The 20135-nt window shown below is 44.6% G+C and overlaps 1 protein-coding gene across 2 annotated transcripts in view; it reads right to left on the bottom strand.

The window, feature by feature from the left end:
• Positions 1-7808: 7808 nt before the first annotated feature.
• Positions 7809-20135, bottom strand: part of F13A1 (coagulation factor XIII A chain) — an 82290-nt gene continuing 69963 nt past the window's right edge. The window contains exons 13-16 of one of the 2 annotated variants that reach the window (XM_083747265.1): positions 15803-15963; positions 13081-13217; positions 9246-10029; positions 7809-8944 (exon numbers count right to left, since the gene is read on the bottom strand). In XM_083747265.1, the coding sequence (XP_083603391.1) occupies positions 9882-10029; positions 13081-13217; positions 15803-15963 (446 nt within the window). In that variant the 3' untranslated portion in view covers positions 7809-8944; positions 9246-9881. Of the gene's footprint in view, positions 8945-9011; positions 10030-13080; positions 13218-15802; positions 15964-20135 lie in introns of both variants that reach the window. The other variant, XM_083747264.1, reaches the window with a different exon arrangement.

The raw sequence follows: 20135 nt of genomic DNA, 5'->3' as shown, positions 1-20135 counted from the left end.
CTTGTAGCACAGAGGACCAGGGACATCTTTATCAGCTGAAAGGGAATCAACGTTTTCTAGAAACAAGGGCAAAAATATCCCTTAAGTATTTTTGAGCATTATAGAAGTTTCAGGATCCTTTGCAATAATGGGAACTTTGATTTGCAAGCAAATAAGCAATCCTGTCAGTTAACAAACACCAGGGTCTCATCCTAACCCTCTTAAGGACTCTTGGTTTCAAGTAACCTGCAATGAGGTGATTAGGATTGCAATGTTAGGGGCATGGTTGTTTTGCTACATAATTTGTAATATAAAAGTCGGGCTCAGTGAAACTGCCTTAGCTCACACCGAGCCGCACTTAGGATCGTAAAAAGCTGCCTCATACCAGGTCAAGTGATTTGACCACCTAGCCCAGGGGTCAGCAACCTTTTTCAGCCACGGGCTGGTCCACCGTCCCTCAGACCATGTGGTGGGCTGGACTATATTTTGTTTTGGGGGGGATGAACAAATTCCTATGACCCACAAATACAGTGGTACCTTACATATGCTTCAGGTTACAGACTCCGCTAACCCAGAAATAGTACCTCGGGTTAAGAACTTTGCTTCAGGATGAGAACAGAAATCGTGTGGCAGCGGCACAGCAGCAGCGGGAGGCCCCATTAGTTAAAGTGGTGCTTCAGGTTAAGAACAGTTTCAGGTTAAGAACGGACCTCCGGAACAAATTAAGTACATAACCAGAGGTACCATTGTAACCCAGAGAAGCATTTTAAATAAAAGCACACATTCTACTCATGTAAAAGCACGCTGATTCCCGGACCGTCCGCAGGCCGGTTTGAGAAGGCCATTGGGCCGCTTCTGGCCCCTGGGCCTTAGGTTGCCTACCCCCTGACCAGCTGCTCTCCTCCAAGTAAAGGTCTTTCCCATCACCTGCTGCTTGATCCTCTTCTAATTCTGAAATGCCAGGGATCAAACTTGGGGCATTCTGCATGCAAAGCATGCCCCTCTATAGAAACGTTGATCCAAATTCTTTGTGCACAGCCTCTATGGCACTGGGTTTGAGACTTCCTGACTACCCCAGGGAATAAGAATCAGGCTGCATCCTTTTCTTGCATCTCTGAACAGCTGGGTATCACAGTCCAGATGCCCTGTGCAAGTTGCCATACACCAGCCTTCCCCAACCCAGTGCCCAGCCAGGATGGCCAATAGGCAAGTGTGATAGGAGCTATAGTCCAAAATACTAGGAGAACATCTCCTAGTGTGTCAGCGTGGTGTAGTGGTTAAGAGTGGTGGACTCGTAATCTGGTGAACCGGGTTCGCTTCCCCGCTCCTCCACATGCAGCTGCTGGGTGACCTTGGGCCAGTCACACTTCTTTGAAGTATCTCAGCCCCACTCACCTCACAGAGTGTTTGTTGTGGGGGAGGAAGGGAAAGGAGAATGTTAGCCGCTTTGAGACTCCTTCGGGTAGTGATAAAGTGGGATATCAAATCCAAACTCCAAACTCTTCTTCTTTCTAGCTCAGTCTTTTCTTTGCAGGTGTTCTGCAGAGTTTCAGATAGGAGTTCTACCTCATACCCAACTTGTGATCTTTTGCATGGGAGCCACGTGTTCTTCCACTCGGGCACAGCCCTTCCCTTAACAACTGGAGAGCAAGTAGAAGCTCACTCCTCTCAGTTCAGAAAGCAGTAGGCCTGGCTGATGTATGATATCTGCCCAAACCATGCAGGTGGGGAAGTTGCTTAGTGCAATGGGCTCCCAAGCCATAAAAGGAATTTCAAAGGATGGCCTGACTCTGAGATGGGGATGGGGCAGATATGTGATTCAGTTCACATTTAAAAGTGAACCTTTCTGACTTGTGCTTTCGAAAGTGTTACTTGAACCAAAACACTGCCAACTTTTGAAATATATACTTCTCTGCATTGCGTAGTGCATTTCTTCAGTCAAGTAATGCTTAAAGGTAAAGGTAAAGGGACCCCTGCCCAGTAGGTCCAGTCGTGATCGACTCTGGGGTTGCAGTGCTCATCTTGCTTTATTGGCCGAGGGAGCCAGCGTACAGCTTCCGGGTCATGTGGCCAGCATGACTAAGCCGCTTCTGGCGAACCAGAGCAGCGCACGGAAACGCCGTTTACCTTCCCCGCTGGAGCGGTACCTATTGATCTACTTTGACATGCTTTCAGACTGCTAGGTTGGCAGGAGCAGGGACCAAGCAACGGGAGCTCACCCTGTTGCGGAGATTCGAACCGCCGACCTTCTGATCGGCAAGTCCTAGGCTCTGTGGTTTAACCCACAGCACCACCCGCGTCCCTTCAAGTAATGCTTACAAAGATACATATTTTGGTGAAAGTAGCACACAAAAATGCATTGTATCAGGGGAAGTTAGTTGCTTTGCAACAATTAGTTTTGCCTGTTGGGTCTGTCACTTCCTTTTTGTTCTGTAACTTGGCTATTATTTGATTGCTTAGCTAGCTGCCTCAAGCCTAGGATAAGCCACCTTAGAATAACAAGGTGTTTCTGTCAAGGAGATGATTTTCATATAGAGGAAACCCTTGTGTGTGAAGAGGTCAAAAGACATGCCAAACTATGATATTCATCTAATAAAATTGCTTCTCAACACAGCCTCATTTTGCACACACAATTAGGGAGATTAGAGAGGAAGGGAAGAACAATTATACAAAGCAAGTGTTTTCAATAGAAGTCTGGGATAATTGGCTGCAGAGTGAACATTTCAGAACAAACACACTGCCTTCCTTTGGCTCCAGAGCTCCTGTGCAAGAGAAGGTTGCCTGTGTGCTTTGGTAGGTTGGTAAGAACTGAGCTCATTAGACTAAGCTTTTGCCTTTCCTGTAAGTTTCACATAAAATCACCTAATGCAAAACCCTTCCTTTGTGAAAATCAATGGCATCCCCTCTGCGACTTTGAGGAGAGCTCCAGTGCAAAGGGTCAGGATGGGAAAATATCAGAGGAGTCAAATTGGCTCTGTGGCCAATGTGAAACGTTCTGTGACTGAGGTAATTGTGTAATTGGGACTGGATTCCATAGCTTCCATCGGTCCCTTGTGCACTCGTCAAAGGCAAAACAATCACAGACCTTTCCTAGCACTTAATTAAAAAAATAATAATTTCCTCCTAGGAAATTGCATCCCAGCTCATGGGCAGTATTTAGTTTTTACTCAGAGTAGACCCTTTGAAATTAATGCACCTAATTTATCCATGTTCATTAATTTCAGTGGGTCTACCCTGAGTAAAACTTGGTTGAATACCACCCGATGCTTCCATTTTAATTGAATTACCTGTGTGGACCAGGAACACCACAGCACTGATGTGAAATAGCCCCTTTCCCCCTTTAAGTGCTTCAATAAGACTGGATGTTACATGAGGCTGTCCGTCTCTCTTCCTCCTCTCCCTGATAAAGTGTAGTAAAGAGAAATATGCGGTGAGGACTTACTGTGCTCTTATTTTCAGCACACACACACACACACACACCCCGAGCATAAACCAACGAAGTGGAGGAGGCGGGGGATTTCAGAGATGACATCGCATCACATGTTTTGATTTGCTGCGAGGAGGAGTAGATGGAGAGCTGCTGTTTTCAATGACATCAGCATATTCTCCAAATTCTAGATGCAGCCGAAGGCTGTAGCTGCACACACGTACTAGGGAATACACCCATTGGACTCAGTGGGATTTATTTCTCAGCAAATTGCTTCAGGTTGCATTGCATGCTGTGTCCCAGACTGTAGGTCTGGGAGGAAGATACGGATGCAAAGGACAAAGAGCAAGATGCACGTTGGAAAATGTGCAGTTTTGCTGCTTGAGAGTCTCTGTTGTAAGGTTTGTATGTACAGCAGCAATCTGTGTTGTGGGAGCACTTAGAAAGGTCTGGCATCAGCTTAGACATGTAGAGGGCCAGTGTTCTGCATTAACCAGACTTGGTTGGCATTTGCATTATGCTATGGATGCTTAAACTCCGCAACATAAAGCAGGCATCTGTTCCACAGCAAAACGTATCATGTCATAGTGGATGCAGTGTGGAGCAAGAATACTGTTTCCCATTCGAGATTTGCATTTGGCTAGACAATTGAACACCCACCTTAAATGTCTCAACAGCAACTATCCACAATGGCTACCTTCTCTCTACACTGGGTGCCTCTGGGTCCCAGTTACCACGGGAGGGGAGAGTGTTGTTGCACTCAGATCCTGCTTGCGGGCACCTGACTGGCCAATGGGAGAAACAGGAGGCTGACTAGATGGGCCAGGGGTCGGATCCAGCAGGCTCTCCTTATGTTCTTTTGCCATCAAACTACGATGCAGAATATTCAAAGCAAAGCAAATTGAGTGTGTAATGGTGACTTATATTCAGCTGTTTGCAGGTGGGTGGGTGGGTGGGTGGGAGGTGTTGTTCCATAGTTTTCCCCCTAAATGTTTTTTTGGTATTTCTCCAAATCTTGATGCTTCTGCACCCCTGCTGATACCTCCCTCTTGTGCATGGGCGGTGCTCCTTTGGCTACATAACGATAACGGAGTTGGCTATGTAATATTATTGATACTGGTACATAATCATGGCCTGGTTCCAGCTTGTCACCAATGCTGTAAGAGCTCATGTGGTGGAGGAAAAGGCACCCCATGCAGTGAAGTTGTGTTATGTTTCTCCTTGTTGATTTATACCCTCTTCCTTTTTTCTTCTTCTTTTTTTTTTGAGAAGGAAGTCTATTAATTGGCGTTTCTTTGCAATGTGCATGCTTACCCAGCCCTGCACCACAGGAAAACTCTGTTCCAACAGATGACAGCTGAGAACATAAGCATCCTATCTCCCACTGCTTCTCCACATCAAACTGCCCCTTCCCAAAGTTGGGATTGTTGTTGTTGTTTAGTTGTTTAGTCGTGTCCGACTCTTTGTGACCCCATGGACCAGAGCACGCCAGGCACTCCTGTCTTCCACTGCCTCCCGAAGTTTGGTCAGACTCATGCTGGTAGCTTTGAGAACACTGTCCAACCATCTCATCCTCTGTCGTCCCCTTCTTCTTGTGCCCTCAATCTTTCCCAACATCAGGGTCTTTTCCAGGGAGTCTTCTCTTCTCATGAGGTGGCCAAAGTCTTGGCTGATTTCCTTCAGAATGGATAGGTTTGATCTTCTTGCAGTCCATGGGACTCTCAAGAGTCTCCTCCAGCACCATAATTCAAAAGCATCAATTCTTCGGTGATCAGCCTTCTTGATGGTCCAGCTCTCACTTCCATACATCACTACTGGGAAAACCATGGCTTTAACTATACAGACCTTTGTTGGCAAGGTGATGTCTCTGCTTTTTAAGATGCTGTCTAGGTTTGTCATTGCTTTTCTCCCAAGAAGCAGGCATCTTTTAATTTCGTGACTGCTGGGATTAATATGCAGTAAAACCCTAAGTCATGCGACAATCATGCAGCTGTTTGTCTAATCATACCAACATCTGCCTGTCTGCCTTGTCCCTCTCAAAGTAGCTCATAGAGGAGTGCGAACCTGTGGCCCTCCAGATGTTGACCTCCAACTCCCATCAGCCTCAGCTAACAGGGCCATTGAACAGGGATGATGGGAGTTGGGAGTCCAACAACATCTGGAGGGCCAGATGTTCCCCATTATACATGATTCCCAGAGGTCTCTCCTTCAGGTATTGGTCAGACCTAAATAATAATAATAATAATAATAATAATAATAATAATAATAATAATTTATTATTTATACCCCACCCATCTGGCTGGGCCTCTCCAGCTACTCTGGGCGGCTTCCATAGAAACCAAAAATACAGTAAAATATCACACATTAAAAACTTCCCTGAACAGGGCTGCCTTAAGATGTCTTCTGAATGTCAGGTAGTTGTTTATCGCTTTGACATCTGATGGGAGGGCGTTCCACAGGGTGGGCACCACTACCGAGAAGGCCCTCTGCCTGGTTCCCTGTAGCTTTGCTTCTCGCAATGAAGGAACCGCCAGAAGGCCCTCGGCGCTGGACCTCAGCGTCTGGGCAGAATGATGGGGGTGGAGACGCTCCTTCAGGTATACTGGACCGAGGCCGTTTAGGGCTTTAAAGGTCAGCACCAACACTTTGAATTGTGCTCGGAAACGTACTGGGAGCCAGTACTGGGAGCCAGTATAGATGCTTGGACATGGGTGGCGCTGTGGGTTAAATCACAGAGCCTAGGGCTTGCTGATAAGAAGGTCGGCGGTTCGAATCCCCGCGATGGGGTGAGCTCCTGTTGCTCGGTCCCTGCTCCTGCCAACCTAGCAGTTCGAAAGCATGTCAAAGTGCAAGTAGATAAATAGGTACCACTCCGGCGGGAAGGTAAACGGCATTTCCATGCGCTGCTCTGGTTCACCAGAAGCGGCTTAGTCCTGGTGGCCACATGACCCGGAAGCTGTACGCCAGCTCCCTCGGCCAATAAAGCAAGATGAGCACTGCAACCCCAGAGTCGGCCACGACTGGACCTAATGGTCAGGGGTCCTTTACCTTTACCTTTATAGATGCTTAGTTTCAGGTACAGAAGGGTATCAAGTGCACTGGTGGTCTTTGGCCCCATAGGCTATTGGTGAAAAAGCAGAATGCTTCAGTTTTTGGCTATGGCTTCCCCAATTTTTAAAGGTCAGTAATACAATTTTGCTGATTGGCAAAACAAAGGATGCCAAAATACTTTTAAAACAGGCTTCCTCAACCTCAGCCCTCCAGATGTTTTGAGACTACAATTCCCAGCATCCCTGACCACTGGTCCTGCTAGCTAGGGATCATGGGAGTTGTAGACCCAAAACATCTGGAGGGCCGAGGTTGAGGAAGTCTGTTTTAAAATGTTAGCTGCAAGTCCTTTTCCACTTTGCAGAAACTTGGTATCCAAGCGATAGGAAAGGAATCACCCAGTGATCTCTGTGGTGTAAAATATATTTACTGAGAAGTAAAATATATGACATTTTTTTTGATGCACAGTCTCAGAGTTTATTCTCAGAAAGAATGTGCAGGAGTAAGAGGAGTGCTCTGTTACCAACAAGGTTCAAGTCTCCGTGGATTTGAATTCTTCAAAAGGATGAGCAGGCAAACCAGATTGAGCCTAGACAATCATTAATCTAATGGTTGAGGGTGAAACTTCTGAACATTTTCTCCTCCAAAGCTGGTAGGTCCATATTCTTATTGCCTTATATATATGTACATGCATACATGCATATTTCCCCCCTTCCCTGTCTTCAGTTTAAGTGCCAGGCAAAACTAATACAGCTTTAATACACTATGCAGTAAACGCACACCTAATTTAAAATAATTAGAAAATAAAAGCTGGGGATTTTAACTGAAAAGCATAAAAATGTTAGTGCTGAAATCTGCGCTCTGCTCCTACGGAATAGATAGAACATTTGGCATTCTATCCATAAGAATACTAACTTCAAATATATGCCCAGCTGCTTTTACCTTCTTCTAAATATTGCACCCAAGCAGTTTCTTAACAGGGAAATATGTGAAGACATTTTGTTGAAACTGGAAGATAGAAGACGCAACCCTTTTAGAATATTACAACATAAAACAATGAAATCTCATTGCGGTTGTAAAGGGAGGGAGGGGAAGCATCTGTAGGAGTGAAATTTGAGCACCCCAGAACAAAAGGCTTTACAAATTACCATAACCTTTGAAACAAACATGATTGTCAGACGGGAACCTCTGTGACCTTGCTTGTCACTCAGTGTGGCTTTGAGCACACTATGTGAACCTTGAGGAAAACATCACTGTGCATCAATCCTGAAGTTGTCATATTGTACCTCGCTTGTAGGGGTTGCAAGGAAAAAGTCAGGCAGGAACCTGTGCAACATAGGGGAGATGCACCCAGGAAAATTCATTCTTTTATTGCATACATTTTGGCTGATAAACTGGAAGGAGCTTTTGAGCCTCAGAAGGCTGTCCTTCAGACAAATGGAAAGCAGGTGATACAGCTCATTATAGCAACATGAATCAGAGCTTCTAAGCAAATGCAGTTCATCAACAGCACACATTTTAGTTAGATAATATTTCAGGAAAGAGGCTCATGGCGCATCAAAGATCTGTCTGACGTGGCTTAATAACAACTTCAATCTTATCTTCTAACTCATTGGAGCAGCAGCTTGCAGGATTGAATACGGAGGTCTCAGGGCACCCACACAATGTTTTAATTCAACCCCAGACTCTCTGTCGATGCAGCCATATATGTTGGCCCATGGAATGGCAGCCGTGTTAGGGAGCATTTGCATGACAGGTCACATGACTCCCCTAACCCACTCCCTTCAGTTTGTGATGTCCTTACACTGACCACCATTTTCAAAATGTTCAGAGGAAACGTATTGGACATGAAGGTGCCAAGAAATGTTTGAAATTTGTTTGTGGCATCAACTCCAAATTTGGGATCAGACAAGCTTGTTCCGGGATAGTAACTACTTAGGCCATTTTATTACTCTTGGCAGAATTTTTAAAAATATAAAATATCAAGCCTTAATTAAAATTAAAGTTCAAAGTACCCCAGAGACTGGAACCTCTTAAAATTGTCCTGGCTTTAATGTAAGAGGCCATAATTACATAGGAACAAGCAGGAAGAATATGGCCTACAGCTTCATTGGCCTAAATTAATCTAATCTTGAATAATTTTCTGCACTTTGAAATACATTTTTCATGGGTGGAGATCGGGGGTGCTGGATCCTGGGGACTGTGTCCTTTTGGGGCCCCCTATATTTTAGGGGTAGGGGATCAGCCCTCCTCCATCCCAAAAGTGCAGTGGCTCCAGTGGCCGTCTCCTTCTCCTCTTCCTCCTCCTGCCGTGGGTCGAAGCAGCCTGCACCAAGGAGGTGGCGCCCCCGCCCATTGAGCCATGTGGCCACTGCATTTGGCTCCGCCCCATCTCCTCCTGATGTCCTGATGACACGTGCATGATGTTGACCCCCCAATCACCCTCACAAGCTGACACCTCTGGTGGCAATGTTTAGTTACCTTCCATCACTGGATATATATATATATATATATATATATATATATATATATATATTATATATATATATATACACACACACACACATATACAGTGGTACCTCTGGTTACGTACTTAATTCGTTCCGGAGGTCCGTACTTAACCTGAAACTGTTCCTAACCTGAAGCACCACTTTAGCTAATGGGGCCTCCTGCTGCTGACGCGCTGCTGGAGCACGATTTCTGTTCTCATCCTGAAGCAAAGTTCTTAACCCGAGGTACTATTTCTGGGTTAGCAGAGTCTGTAACCTGAAGCATCTGTAACCCGAGGTACCACTGTATAGGCAATTCAGTGCCAGATCTGGGCATAAAAGAACAGCGTGGATGAAGCTAGGACAGGTACAATTGTAGTATAGTGGCTAGAGAGTTGGAATAGAATGCAGGAGGCCTTTTAATAGGCTAGCCCATGAAGCTCACCTTGGCCCATCATGACCCCTCAATCTAACCTAAATAAAATGGGGGGGGGGCATAATTCCAACCCTGAACTCTTTGGAGTACCAGCAGGATGCAAATGAAATTTACCACCACATTTCTCGCCTGAAAAGCATGGGCACGGACGTGGAAGAGACCTACCGGTATTTTGCTATTGTGCTGCTCTTTTCCATCTTAAGTTACGTTGGCGCAAGATAATTTCTCAATGCATGTTGTTGCCACCCACCCTTTTAAAAGTCTGGGTGTTTAAAGAGTGTGGTTTCAGGGTTTTTGTAGGATAGCTTTTCAAAAGGAAGCTGCAAAATAAGAGTAACCATCCAAGTAGCCACACACAATGTATACCTACAAGATTTGGATTATGAATTAATTCAGATTAGGGTAAATACTTCTACTTTATGTTTCCTGGTAATTAAATTTCTGAAATACAATGTGTGGGGTGGGGGGTTTGTAGGGACTGAAAGAAGAAGGAGAAAGCCTTTCACACAGCACTTTCAATATTAACATCCAGCTCGCCATAGACATGTCGGAGAGCATCGCAATTCAAACTTGCAATCAGCTTTCGGGGGCCAGACTGCTTTGGAACACATTTTTCTTCCCAGGTCAAGGTTGAATTCCTTGGAACTTCTCTGCAGCGAGAAAGAATAGTGTAAACATGGTGGTAGATGGGCCATAAATCTGAACTGTAATACATGAGTAGGTAACTTGGTGATAGAAAAGATAACCTACCGTATGTTTTAAAGAAATGACCTATCCCAAGAGGGGGGGTTGCCCTAAAGGGGGGGAATACATCAGAACACCCCTAGAGAATTCACAGCTGTAATTCAGAGGCAAAGTGGACAATCCAAAGCAGAAGAGAATTGTTTAAAGTTAACTGAGAGGCAGTGTGGTATGGTGATGAGAGTGTTGACACCAGGGTTCAGCCATCAAGCTTGTAGGGTAATTTGGGGTCAGTCACTGTCACCTAGCCAAACCTACCTCTCAGGGTTGTTTTGTGGATAAATGAAGATGGGGCAAATCCATTCCTTGAAGAAGAGTGTGCTGTCTCTTATATCACTTAATTATAAGCAATTCTGAAAAGGTATTCTCTCTAACATTGACTTTGTGCTTTGGGGGGGGGGGAGGTAAAGGTAAAGGTATCCCTGGCCATTAGGTTCAGTCGTGGCCAACTCTGGGGTTGTGCGCTCATCTCGCTTTATTGGCCGAGGGAGCGGGCGTACAGATTCCGGGTCATGTGGCCAGCATGACTAAGCCGCTTCTGGCGAACCAGAGCAGCGCATGGAAACGCCGTTTACCTTCCCGCCGGAGCGGTACCTGTTTATCTACTTGCACTTTGACGTGCTTTCGAACTGCTAGGTTGGCAGGAGCTGGGACCGAGGAATGGGAGCTCACCCTGTTGCAGGGATTCGAACCGCAGACCTTCTGATCAGCAAGCCCTAGTCTCTGTGGTTTAACCCACAGCGCCACCCGCGTCCCTGGAGGGGGGGAACCACCCTTCAAATATCTCAACCCTAGCAAGATGACAAAAAATAACCTGGTCCGTATCCCATAAAAGTGTCCCCCCAGAATATCATTTTGCAGCGAAAATAATAATATGTTATAGAAGACTGGAGGGTGCACTTCCAACAGGACATTGTCCGGAGATAATTTTTAAAAACCCTGCGATATATCCCAAAGGATTATTTTAATTTTTAATTTTTTTTTGGCTAATGGAATAAAACTTCACTAATTCCATTTGCCCGGAGTAACCTTAGTGATGGATGATTCTCAGTAATGTGCTAAGCCATCAACAATGACTGGTCATTTATCATCTTCCATCCACAGAAACAAATGGGATTATTATTTAAATAATCTGCTACGATTTGTTTTCTCTGAGTATAATTTGAAGCTTCTATCCAAGCCAAATGAGAACTCAATCAGCACTATGTGTTATTCTGCAAGCCCAAGAACCCCAGCTTTTAGAGTGGTACTTCTTTTTCTAAAAGGCAGCTTCTAGTTCTCTTGGTTTCAGAGAAGATCTTGAAATTGCCCAAATCCAGAAACCTACTGGAACTATTTATTTATTGTTAAAATAAAAATCTGGTGAGTGTAAAAACAAGACTTGTCCATCAAGTCCGTCAAGTCACTATGAAAGAAAACCATCATAGCATTTATATAGCAGCCTTTATAGGAGTCAGACCACTTTATAAACATTGTTAGCAGCCTTGTAAGGTAAATTAGTATGACTATCTTCATACTAAAGATGGTGGGGGAGAGACCAAGAGATACCAGTTTTCCTAGCGGGTTCATGAGTTAGGTTGCAATCCTAACCTCACTAACCTGGAACTAAGCCCTACTGAATTCATAAGGATTTACTTTTGAATTGACATGATCAGGATTGTGCTGTTGGGTGACATATTAAACAGTGCACTTCCTGCATCACAGTTCTAACTTTTAGACTGCAAGCCTAACCACGTCTGCTCAGAAGTAAGATCTGTGGAATTCAATGGTGTTTACTCCCAGATAAAGCCACTTCCGACCTCGGGAGGAGGTGGTGTTGCGGGCTCCACGCCCCCAACACATGCGCGGAGGCTGGCTTCCAGCCCCCACACGATCAGGGGAATCTTCGGGCTGCGTCATACCTTGAGCCAGCCAATCGGCTGGCTCGGGGTGTGTGGCTTGCCTCATTTAAGGCAAGCACAGCCCAGGGATCTCCCTCTTTGGTTCTGCTCAGCTGTTGAGGTTTTCCCACCCACCCGCCCTTTAAGGTTCCCCTTCTGACCTTGCTATGGACCTCAGTTGGCTGCCATTAAGGGGCCTGGCAATTGGCACTGGTTTTTTTTCTACCTCGTAGCAAATCGTCACAACTCCTTTGGTTTTGGCGGTTAGGCATTGGTAGGGGTATTGTTATGTAGATGTGTTGGGGGGGAGCGCCATCACCTCCCCCAAATATTGAAGGGTAGTCCGGTAAAGGATTCCGGGGGGCATGGCCTCATTTGAAGCCTATGGAGGCCAGGGCCTAAAGCGCCCCCCCCGAGTGGTGACCCCGGGGGAGTCCCTAGTTGATGTGTATCAGCAGGGCTCCCCCTGCTGGTGTTAACCCTTCCCGGTCTTCAAGCAAACAGGCTGAAGCTGGGTAGTCGGATAGGACCAATGCCTAAGCCAATACCGCTCTTTATCTGTAACCAATAAAGTTGTGGCCAATTTTAGCCCATTAACCTAAAATAATGGTGTCATGTGTCTTTATTTATACTGGTGGGAGGCGGGAACTCGCCACGCAAGGATTGCAACCTTAGATTATCTCAGGGAGATACTACGACAATGTTATGTTTTATATTGCACCGGCATGCATTGCGTCACTGTAAGTCAGGCATGTCCAAAGTCTGTTTCGGGGGCCTAATCCTGTCTTTCGGTCAGTTTAATCTGACCCCTGGCAGTTTATTTCCTGTGGTAAAGGTAAAGGGACCCCTGACCATTAGGTGACCGACTCTGGGGTTGCACGCTATAGGCCGAGGGAGCCAGCGTAAAATCCTAAAAAAGGTCAACAACTCCTTGGTCGGCCCTTTGGTCGGTCCTCAAGCATGTTCACTTCATCAAATCTGGCCCTCTTTGAAAAAAAATTGGACACCCCTGCTGTAAGTGTTCATATTCCTGTGAAAACGCAGGTTGGGCAGCCAATGCTATAACCACAGATTTCTTACCTAAACAGCTTTGCGGTTGGTTTCAGTAGACCAGGCCCATCAAGTCGGACCCAGACATCAGTGAGTTTCTGTTTCAGTGGGTTGGCAAATTCCACTATCACTGCCATTTCCTTGCCAACTACCTTTTCCCCAGGAACCTGTGGAAAGGATGCAAATAAAAAATCAGATGAACTTAAATGTGTAAACAAGTATATATTAATGTATATTTAACATGAATGGTGGTTCATGTTGCATTTGGCTGTCAGTGATTGATCCAACCAAATGGCTCATTTTGGCTTTCACAAAAACGCCTATGTGGTAGAGGAGGAGGAAGATTGCTATTGGACTTCCAGGCACAGGATGATAACCCTTAGACCTCGCCCTGGCAATACCTCCTGTGGTCTGGCGAGTCTTTCGTCTGACAGGGACAGAAGGAATTAGCACTTTTGAAATAAAAAGGGAAGAAAGAAAAATGCTGTCACGCTGCACAATGCATAATTCATGGCAACATCTGTGGTATGTCACATTTATCTTAGCACATGAGAATAAGTCAGTTCAGCCTATGCTTGTTACGGCTTTATGAATTATATTAAACCTTCATTTCTTCCTCCCTGGCCTTTTTTCTCTTTCTTTTTTTTAAAGAGAGGGATCATGTTCTCTCAGTTGAATCAGACGGCAAGCTGCTCCACGGAAGGAACCAATTTGAGTTTGTATTCAGAATTCCTTACCTCTCCTCCCCTCATACTCAGATACACATGATACTCTTTTGACAGAAACCAGGGGAGTCAGGTTTCTTTTCTCCACTAACCACTGATTCCTTGCCCTCGTGCTTGAAGAAGACTTCCAGAAAGCAAAGGAATTGCAGTCATGATGGGTAACAAAGCTGGCCAGGTAAGTCCAATGGTGTGTTTATTTGGATTTTGCTTTTCATTCAGCAAGTTTACTATTCCTACTTCACAGCAGAAGGGGAGACCTGAGCAACCTAGGAGGCTTAACCCAGGGAAGATGATATATGCCGTTCAGCTTTGGCCATCCATCCATCCATCCATCCATCCATCCATACATACATACATAAATAAATAAATAAATAAATAAATGGATTATACATTTTTAAAATGTGGTTACTGAAGATACAAGCTCGAAAGCAAAGTTTATTTGACTTATTGGCTTCCTCGGCAAAATGCTCGGAAAAGACACACTATATCATTTGAGGACACTGCCGATCAACATTTGTCCAGGCTAATTAGATACACAAAGGCTGCGGCTGGAGGAGAGTTTTGAACCAACCTTGGTGTTTGATGAGGAGAAGCTGTTTCCCATCAAACTTCCAAGATTTTCTGAGCTTGTATTTGTGGAAAATAGTGTGCTTCTTTTGGTGCATGCATGCTTCTCATAGCTTGTACAGCTGTTGCCTGAAAAAGTCCTATAGTCACTCTGGCGTGCCCACTCAAGCTACGGTTGAAGAACCTGTGTGTTTTCCCAGATGTTGCTGGATATCCCCTTCCATTATTCCTGACTGTTGGCCATGCTGGCTGGAACTAAAGGGAGTCAACAACATCTGGAGGGTCCATAGGTTACCAAACCAAAGTATTGCCATATATGAGGCCACCACCTTGCTGAAGTGGATCCAGGTCTGTTCAGTGACTGGATGGGTGATTACCTAGTAACCACTTGGACGCCATCTTGGGTTCCATCATGCAAGCAAGACAGGATATGCAACCAAAATGAATAATATATTCCCTCCCCTATCAGATTCTGGAGCTTCCTTATCCATCTCACTTTATCTTCTAGTATACCAAGCCCCAATGGGCAGATGAACAGAGACTCAGAATACATCTGGAATCAGAACAGCAGCACTGGTCTCTTTGTTGGGGATAGGTGAATCTGTCAATTCTGATTTCTCCCAAGTTTCTCATTTTTTTTCATTCTTAAAGTCAGTTCTTCACATTGCCACATCATTTTCTGAATATATATATATATTTAAATAAGTCCTCATGAAAATCCACCCGCATTTTTGTGCAAACCTCTCCAGATAGACACATATTCCCCCAAACATAATGCGTTTCTGTACGCTATTTTCACCAGTATATTAATTTTCATGAAGACTTTGTTGGGAATCTGCATACATGCAGCTACACACACAGAGTCAATTAGAGTTTGGCCGACAGCCAAGGCAATGTGAAGGAGTAAGTCTGCCTGGTGATACAGAGGCATGGAGACAGCTCCATGATTGGTCAAGCTCTCTCACAGGAATAATGATTAATGGCCTACTAACTGGAATGTGTGTTAGTACGAGTTCGAGTTCAGGAGTTGTGAGTCGTGTATGAGAGAGCTAGCTAAAGATCCGTGTTCTGTTCTGTTCTTGTAAATAGTCCACTGTATATAATAAACACCTAACTACAAGTTCCTGGTTCCTGCTTCGTCCATCCTGTCTGCAGTCAAGTTGCCAGTTGCTTTCATGAACTCTGTGTTTACTTTGCTAGGTCTGGCTAAGGTTCTGCAACTGGTAAGAAAGTTGCGAAACACCAATAGGTTTTGCCAATAGACTTTACCCCAGGATATGCATTTTTATACAGGTTAGTTGGCTGGAGGACTGCATTGCAAAATCTTGAGCATTTTGAAGGACGGCTATGTTTCGTGTTCATGTATTGTTTCAGAAAGTGCAAATTAGCTAGGTTGGCCTTTTAAAAATGTGACCTGAATCAAATTGATGCCTCAACCTGTTGCCATCCCTGAAACTGACCTTCAGGAGCAGCTGGGGTATTTTCAAGACAGTGCTCTTCTGCCTGGCCAGGATCTTCTCCGTTTCTTTGACACGGGCTGTGACAAAGAAATGCAGGGAGGCTTGCTCCAGCAACTGGCTCATGTACTCGCTCGACTTGATTAGCACCTCGACAGTTTGAGCTGACAAGAGGAACAAACAAACAGAGAAAACACAACTGAAGCCTGAAAGCAATATAGTTGCCAGTTATTACTTCCAGTCCTGCTGATGTCGCATTACCCATAGGCCATCAGATGCAATAAAGATGCTGCTCACAGGGAGGGTCAAAGCTTTCAAAGGCACAAGGAAGCTTTCAGTTGTAGAACTGCTGGATTGTTTGCTGTGATCTAAACACAGCAGTGACGGGGGGGGGGGACTAGAATGTAGATTTAGATTGTTTTTAACCCATGGAAATAAAGCCATTTCTGCACCTAGGAGTATCGGTAATAGGAAGTTAGCCCCGATGCGGAAGGCATTTCATTGAAGAGGCACTTTCCCCTTGTGTAAGGATGGGTCAAACAGGCAATTTCGGTTTCTGTTCTCAAGTTCAGTTTTCCACCTTTCCACACCAGTTTGTGATTTCCTTCCCTTTCCCTTTTTTTAAAAGGTCATCAGCATTTTAGTGTGAGTTTCTTCCAATGGACACATTTTTCTACGAAATTTTGCCTAGTCTGCACATTTTTGCAAAGCAGGTTCTACTAATTTTTTTTTTTTTTGCTGTTTGCACTATACATGCATTTATGTGTACACTTTACCCCAGTATGTGAATTTTTGCACACACTGCTTGACCAGAGAACCACACTGCAAAATTCTGAGAATCACATGTTTTTGGTTTGCGTATTGTTTCATAAAGTGTAAATTAAGTAGTTTCACCCTTAAATGTGAACTTAATCAACTTTCTCCCCCATCCATACTCTTGTGAGGTTTGAATCCCTATGATAGAGGGGGTTTTATTTTTAGACATGCATCTCCTAGGATGATAATAAAAAGGTAAGGGTACCCCTGCCCGTACGGGCCAGTCGTGTCCGACTCTGGGGTTGCGCGCCCATCTCGCTTAAGAGGCCGGGGGCCAGCGCTGTCCGAAGACACTTCCAGGTCACGTGGCCAGTGTGACAAGCTGCATCTGGCGAGCCAGCGCAGCACACGGGAACGCCGTTTACCTTCCTGCTAGTAAGCGGTCCCTATTTATCTACTTGCACCCGGGGGTGCTTTCGAACTGCTAGGTTGGCAGGCGCTGGGACTGAGCAACGGGAGCGCATCCCGCCGCGGGGATTCGAACCGCCGACCTGACGATCAGCAAGTCCCAGGCACTGAGGTTTTACCCACAGTGCCACCCGCGTCCCCTAGGATGATAATAGGATAGGATTTTTTTTTCCAGAGTTGCAGAGCTGGTCAGCAGCCACAAAGACCAGAACTGTGCTTCTGACCTCTAGCTACATTTGCAGATGTAACAAAAATTCTAACCCTTCACACTGAGGCTGCCATGTGAAAAAAATGTGCTGATTCTCCCTCTTTGTTCCACCCACATCAAAATGGAGCCCCTGCTTTCATTCTTATCACTATTCCCAGGCAACCATCTGACCTAGATTTTCAAGACCTGTCAGGAGCTGTTTGATGTGGCCCCTCTGCTGCAAAGGAATTACACAATACCCCTCTAAGTCTTAACCTTAGATGAAACTTAGAAATAGTCATGTCTAACACTCCCTGCCTTCACCAAAAAAAAGGGGGGGAGGAAAGGAGATTTGCTATGGCATGAGTGAATCTTATTTTTTCACACTTTGGAAAAGATTGAGTGGGAGAAACATTTCAAGATAAAACCAACAAGGAGTCTCGTGAAACCTTGAAGATTAACAAAGTTATTGTGGCATAAGATTTTGTAGGCTACATATTATGCCAAAACAAATCTGTCCATTTTTAAGGTGGCTACTAGCCTCTTTTATTGTTCTTTGGCACAACAGACTCAGAAGAATAGCCCTCTGGAAGTCTGAGAAGAAGATTGCAAACCTGACTATCCTAAGAAGTTGTTAAGTATAATTGATTTAATTGAACACAGAAAGAAAAGGTATGTGTATTAATGAAGGTTTAAAATGAAAAATGGCTAAATGTGTATTGCTAACATTGGGGTTTTCCCAACGGTTGTTTTCTAAAGGATTCTGAGCTCCTTAATGGGTTAATGAATAACTGTTGATAGTTTTCTATTATTCTAAACAGTTGTGACCTTAGATCAGGTGACAAAAGTATTAAGTTGCAAATTCACCAACTTGAAAGGGTGGTGTTTGATAGTATTTCTCTGGGGATAGAGAATGTTGTTGTTTATTCATTTAGTTGTTTCTGACTCTTCATGACCCCATGGACCAGAGCACGTCAGGCACTCCTGTCTTCCACTGCCTCCCACAGTTTAGTCAAACTCATGTTGGTAGCTTCGAGAACACTGTCCAACCATCCTGTCCTCTGTCGATCACTGCCTTGTCATGGCAAAGGGGCTTGAATAACTCAGAGAAGCTATAAGCTATGCCATGCAGGGCCACCCAAGATGGACAGGTCCTAGTGGAGAGTTTTGACTAAATGTGATCCACCTGGAGCAGGAACTGGCAAGCCACTCCAGTATCCCTGCCAAGAAAACTCCATGGACAAAGACAACAGGGACAGAGAATAAAAGGATGCAAATGAAGGGAGAATAAACAGCCAAAGGCCAATGGAGGCTGGAATACAGGCTGTGGAGAGAGAGAGACCTTTGCTTATAGGTATGATTGGATTATTTCATATTTTCTAAGATGTCGAGTCTGTGCTAGACAGCACAAGACATTGTATGGATATTTTGTGTTGTATCTTTGATGCTTATGTTTTGTTTTTTGAAGAGTTCTGCCAGTAAAAGTTTGAATATTATTTTTATGGAGCTGGACAACGATTCAATCCCCAAAGGAGTCAGTTCTTATGCTTCCAGTTGCTTCAAACTGCACAATATTAATATCTGCAACAGAAGTATGCCATACTGAAGTGGCAGCAAATACAATACAGGCCACATAGGACTGTACATGTAGAGGAGACTCGGATTGTGACCAGGAAGTTGCTAGTTCTGCTTAGGACTGGGAAAGCCAGGAGAGACAACAAGTGTCCTCAAATGGAGTGCCATTACTACTACTACTACTACTACTACTACTACTACTAAATTATTTATACCCCGCCCATCTGGCTGGGTTTCCCCAGCCACTCTGGGCAGCTTCCAACAGAATATTAAAATACAATAACCTATTAAACATTAAAAGCTTTCCTAAACAAGGCTGCCTTCAGATGTCTTCTAAAAGTCTGGTAGTTGTTTTTCTCTTTGACATCTGGTGGAAGAGCGTTCCACAGGGCGGATGCCACTACTGAGAAGGCCCTCTGCCTGGTTCCCTGTAACTTGACTTCTTGCAGTGAGGGAACCGCCAGAAGGCCCTGTCTGAGACTGGCCAAAGAGCTTCCATTCAGAGAGGGGCAAGATTCTTAGCAACTTTTAAAGGGCTGCTTTCAGTGATAATTTTTTTTAAAACAGCCAAATATTTTTAAGAATAATTGTTAGGTTTTCTTCTGTCTTCTATATATCTCACAATAGCTAACAATCATATTGATACTGGTCAAAGAGTCACTTTTAACCCCAGGGAAACCTCAAACTCCATAAGGCCATTTCATAACGTACAATCTGAGAGTTGCCAGAAAAAAGATAGGCATTCCTGACAAAGACTCCCTTGTGGGGAAAGTGAATGACCCCCCCTTCTTTCCTGAGCAGTGCCTGTGTGCCTACTGTCCTTTAAAAAGCTAAATTTAGCTGAACAGAACTGATAGCCCCTTTGAAGACATTTGAAGTATTCAGAATCTTAAACTTGATTTCCACCTACACAATGCCTTTAATCATGATTTGGAAGACCATGTGCTCAGTTTCTGTTTGAAAATGTGCTTTGCTCCTTTCTTTCCATAACAGCACTTATCATCTCGTGTGTGTGACTGTACCCAAATTCACATAGATCACTGTAGGGTTCCTCTTCATTTGTACCTTATCAAAAAGTTTGGCCAACATGTAACAAGACAGGTTGTTCAACTCTGCCTTCCATGCATAGGCTATACTAGTGGGTAAGTTGTAGGAGCAATCCAAGCCATTGGCTTTCAGCACCCTCTGCCTCTATGCAAAGAAACGTTTTATGTGAACTGATACCTATTGTCAGGGACCATGCTGAGGGGGAATTGCACTGAGGAAGAATGGTGGGAGCCGCCCCTTCCCCCTGACCCTGAATCTTCCCAGGAGCAGGAAGACAGTATAGATTTGGAACAGTGGTTTGCA

The sequence above is a fragment of the Podarcis gaigeae genome (genome assembly GCF_964106915.1).
Source record: "Podarcis gaigeae genome assembly, chromosome: 7".
NCBI lineage: Eukaryota > Metazoa > Chordata > Lepidosauria > Squamata > Lacertidae > Podarcis > Podarcis gaigeae.
The sequence above is the reverse complement of the archived record's forward strand: the minus strand, read 5'-3'. Positions and strand labels throughout refer to the sequence as shown.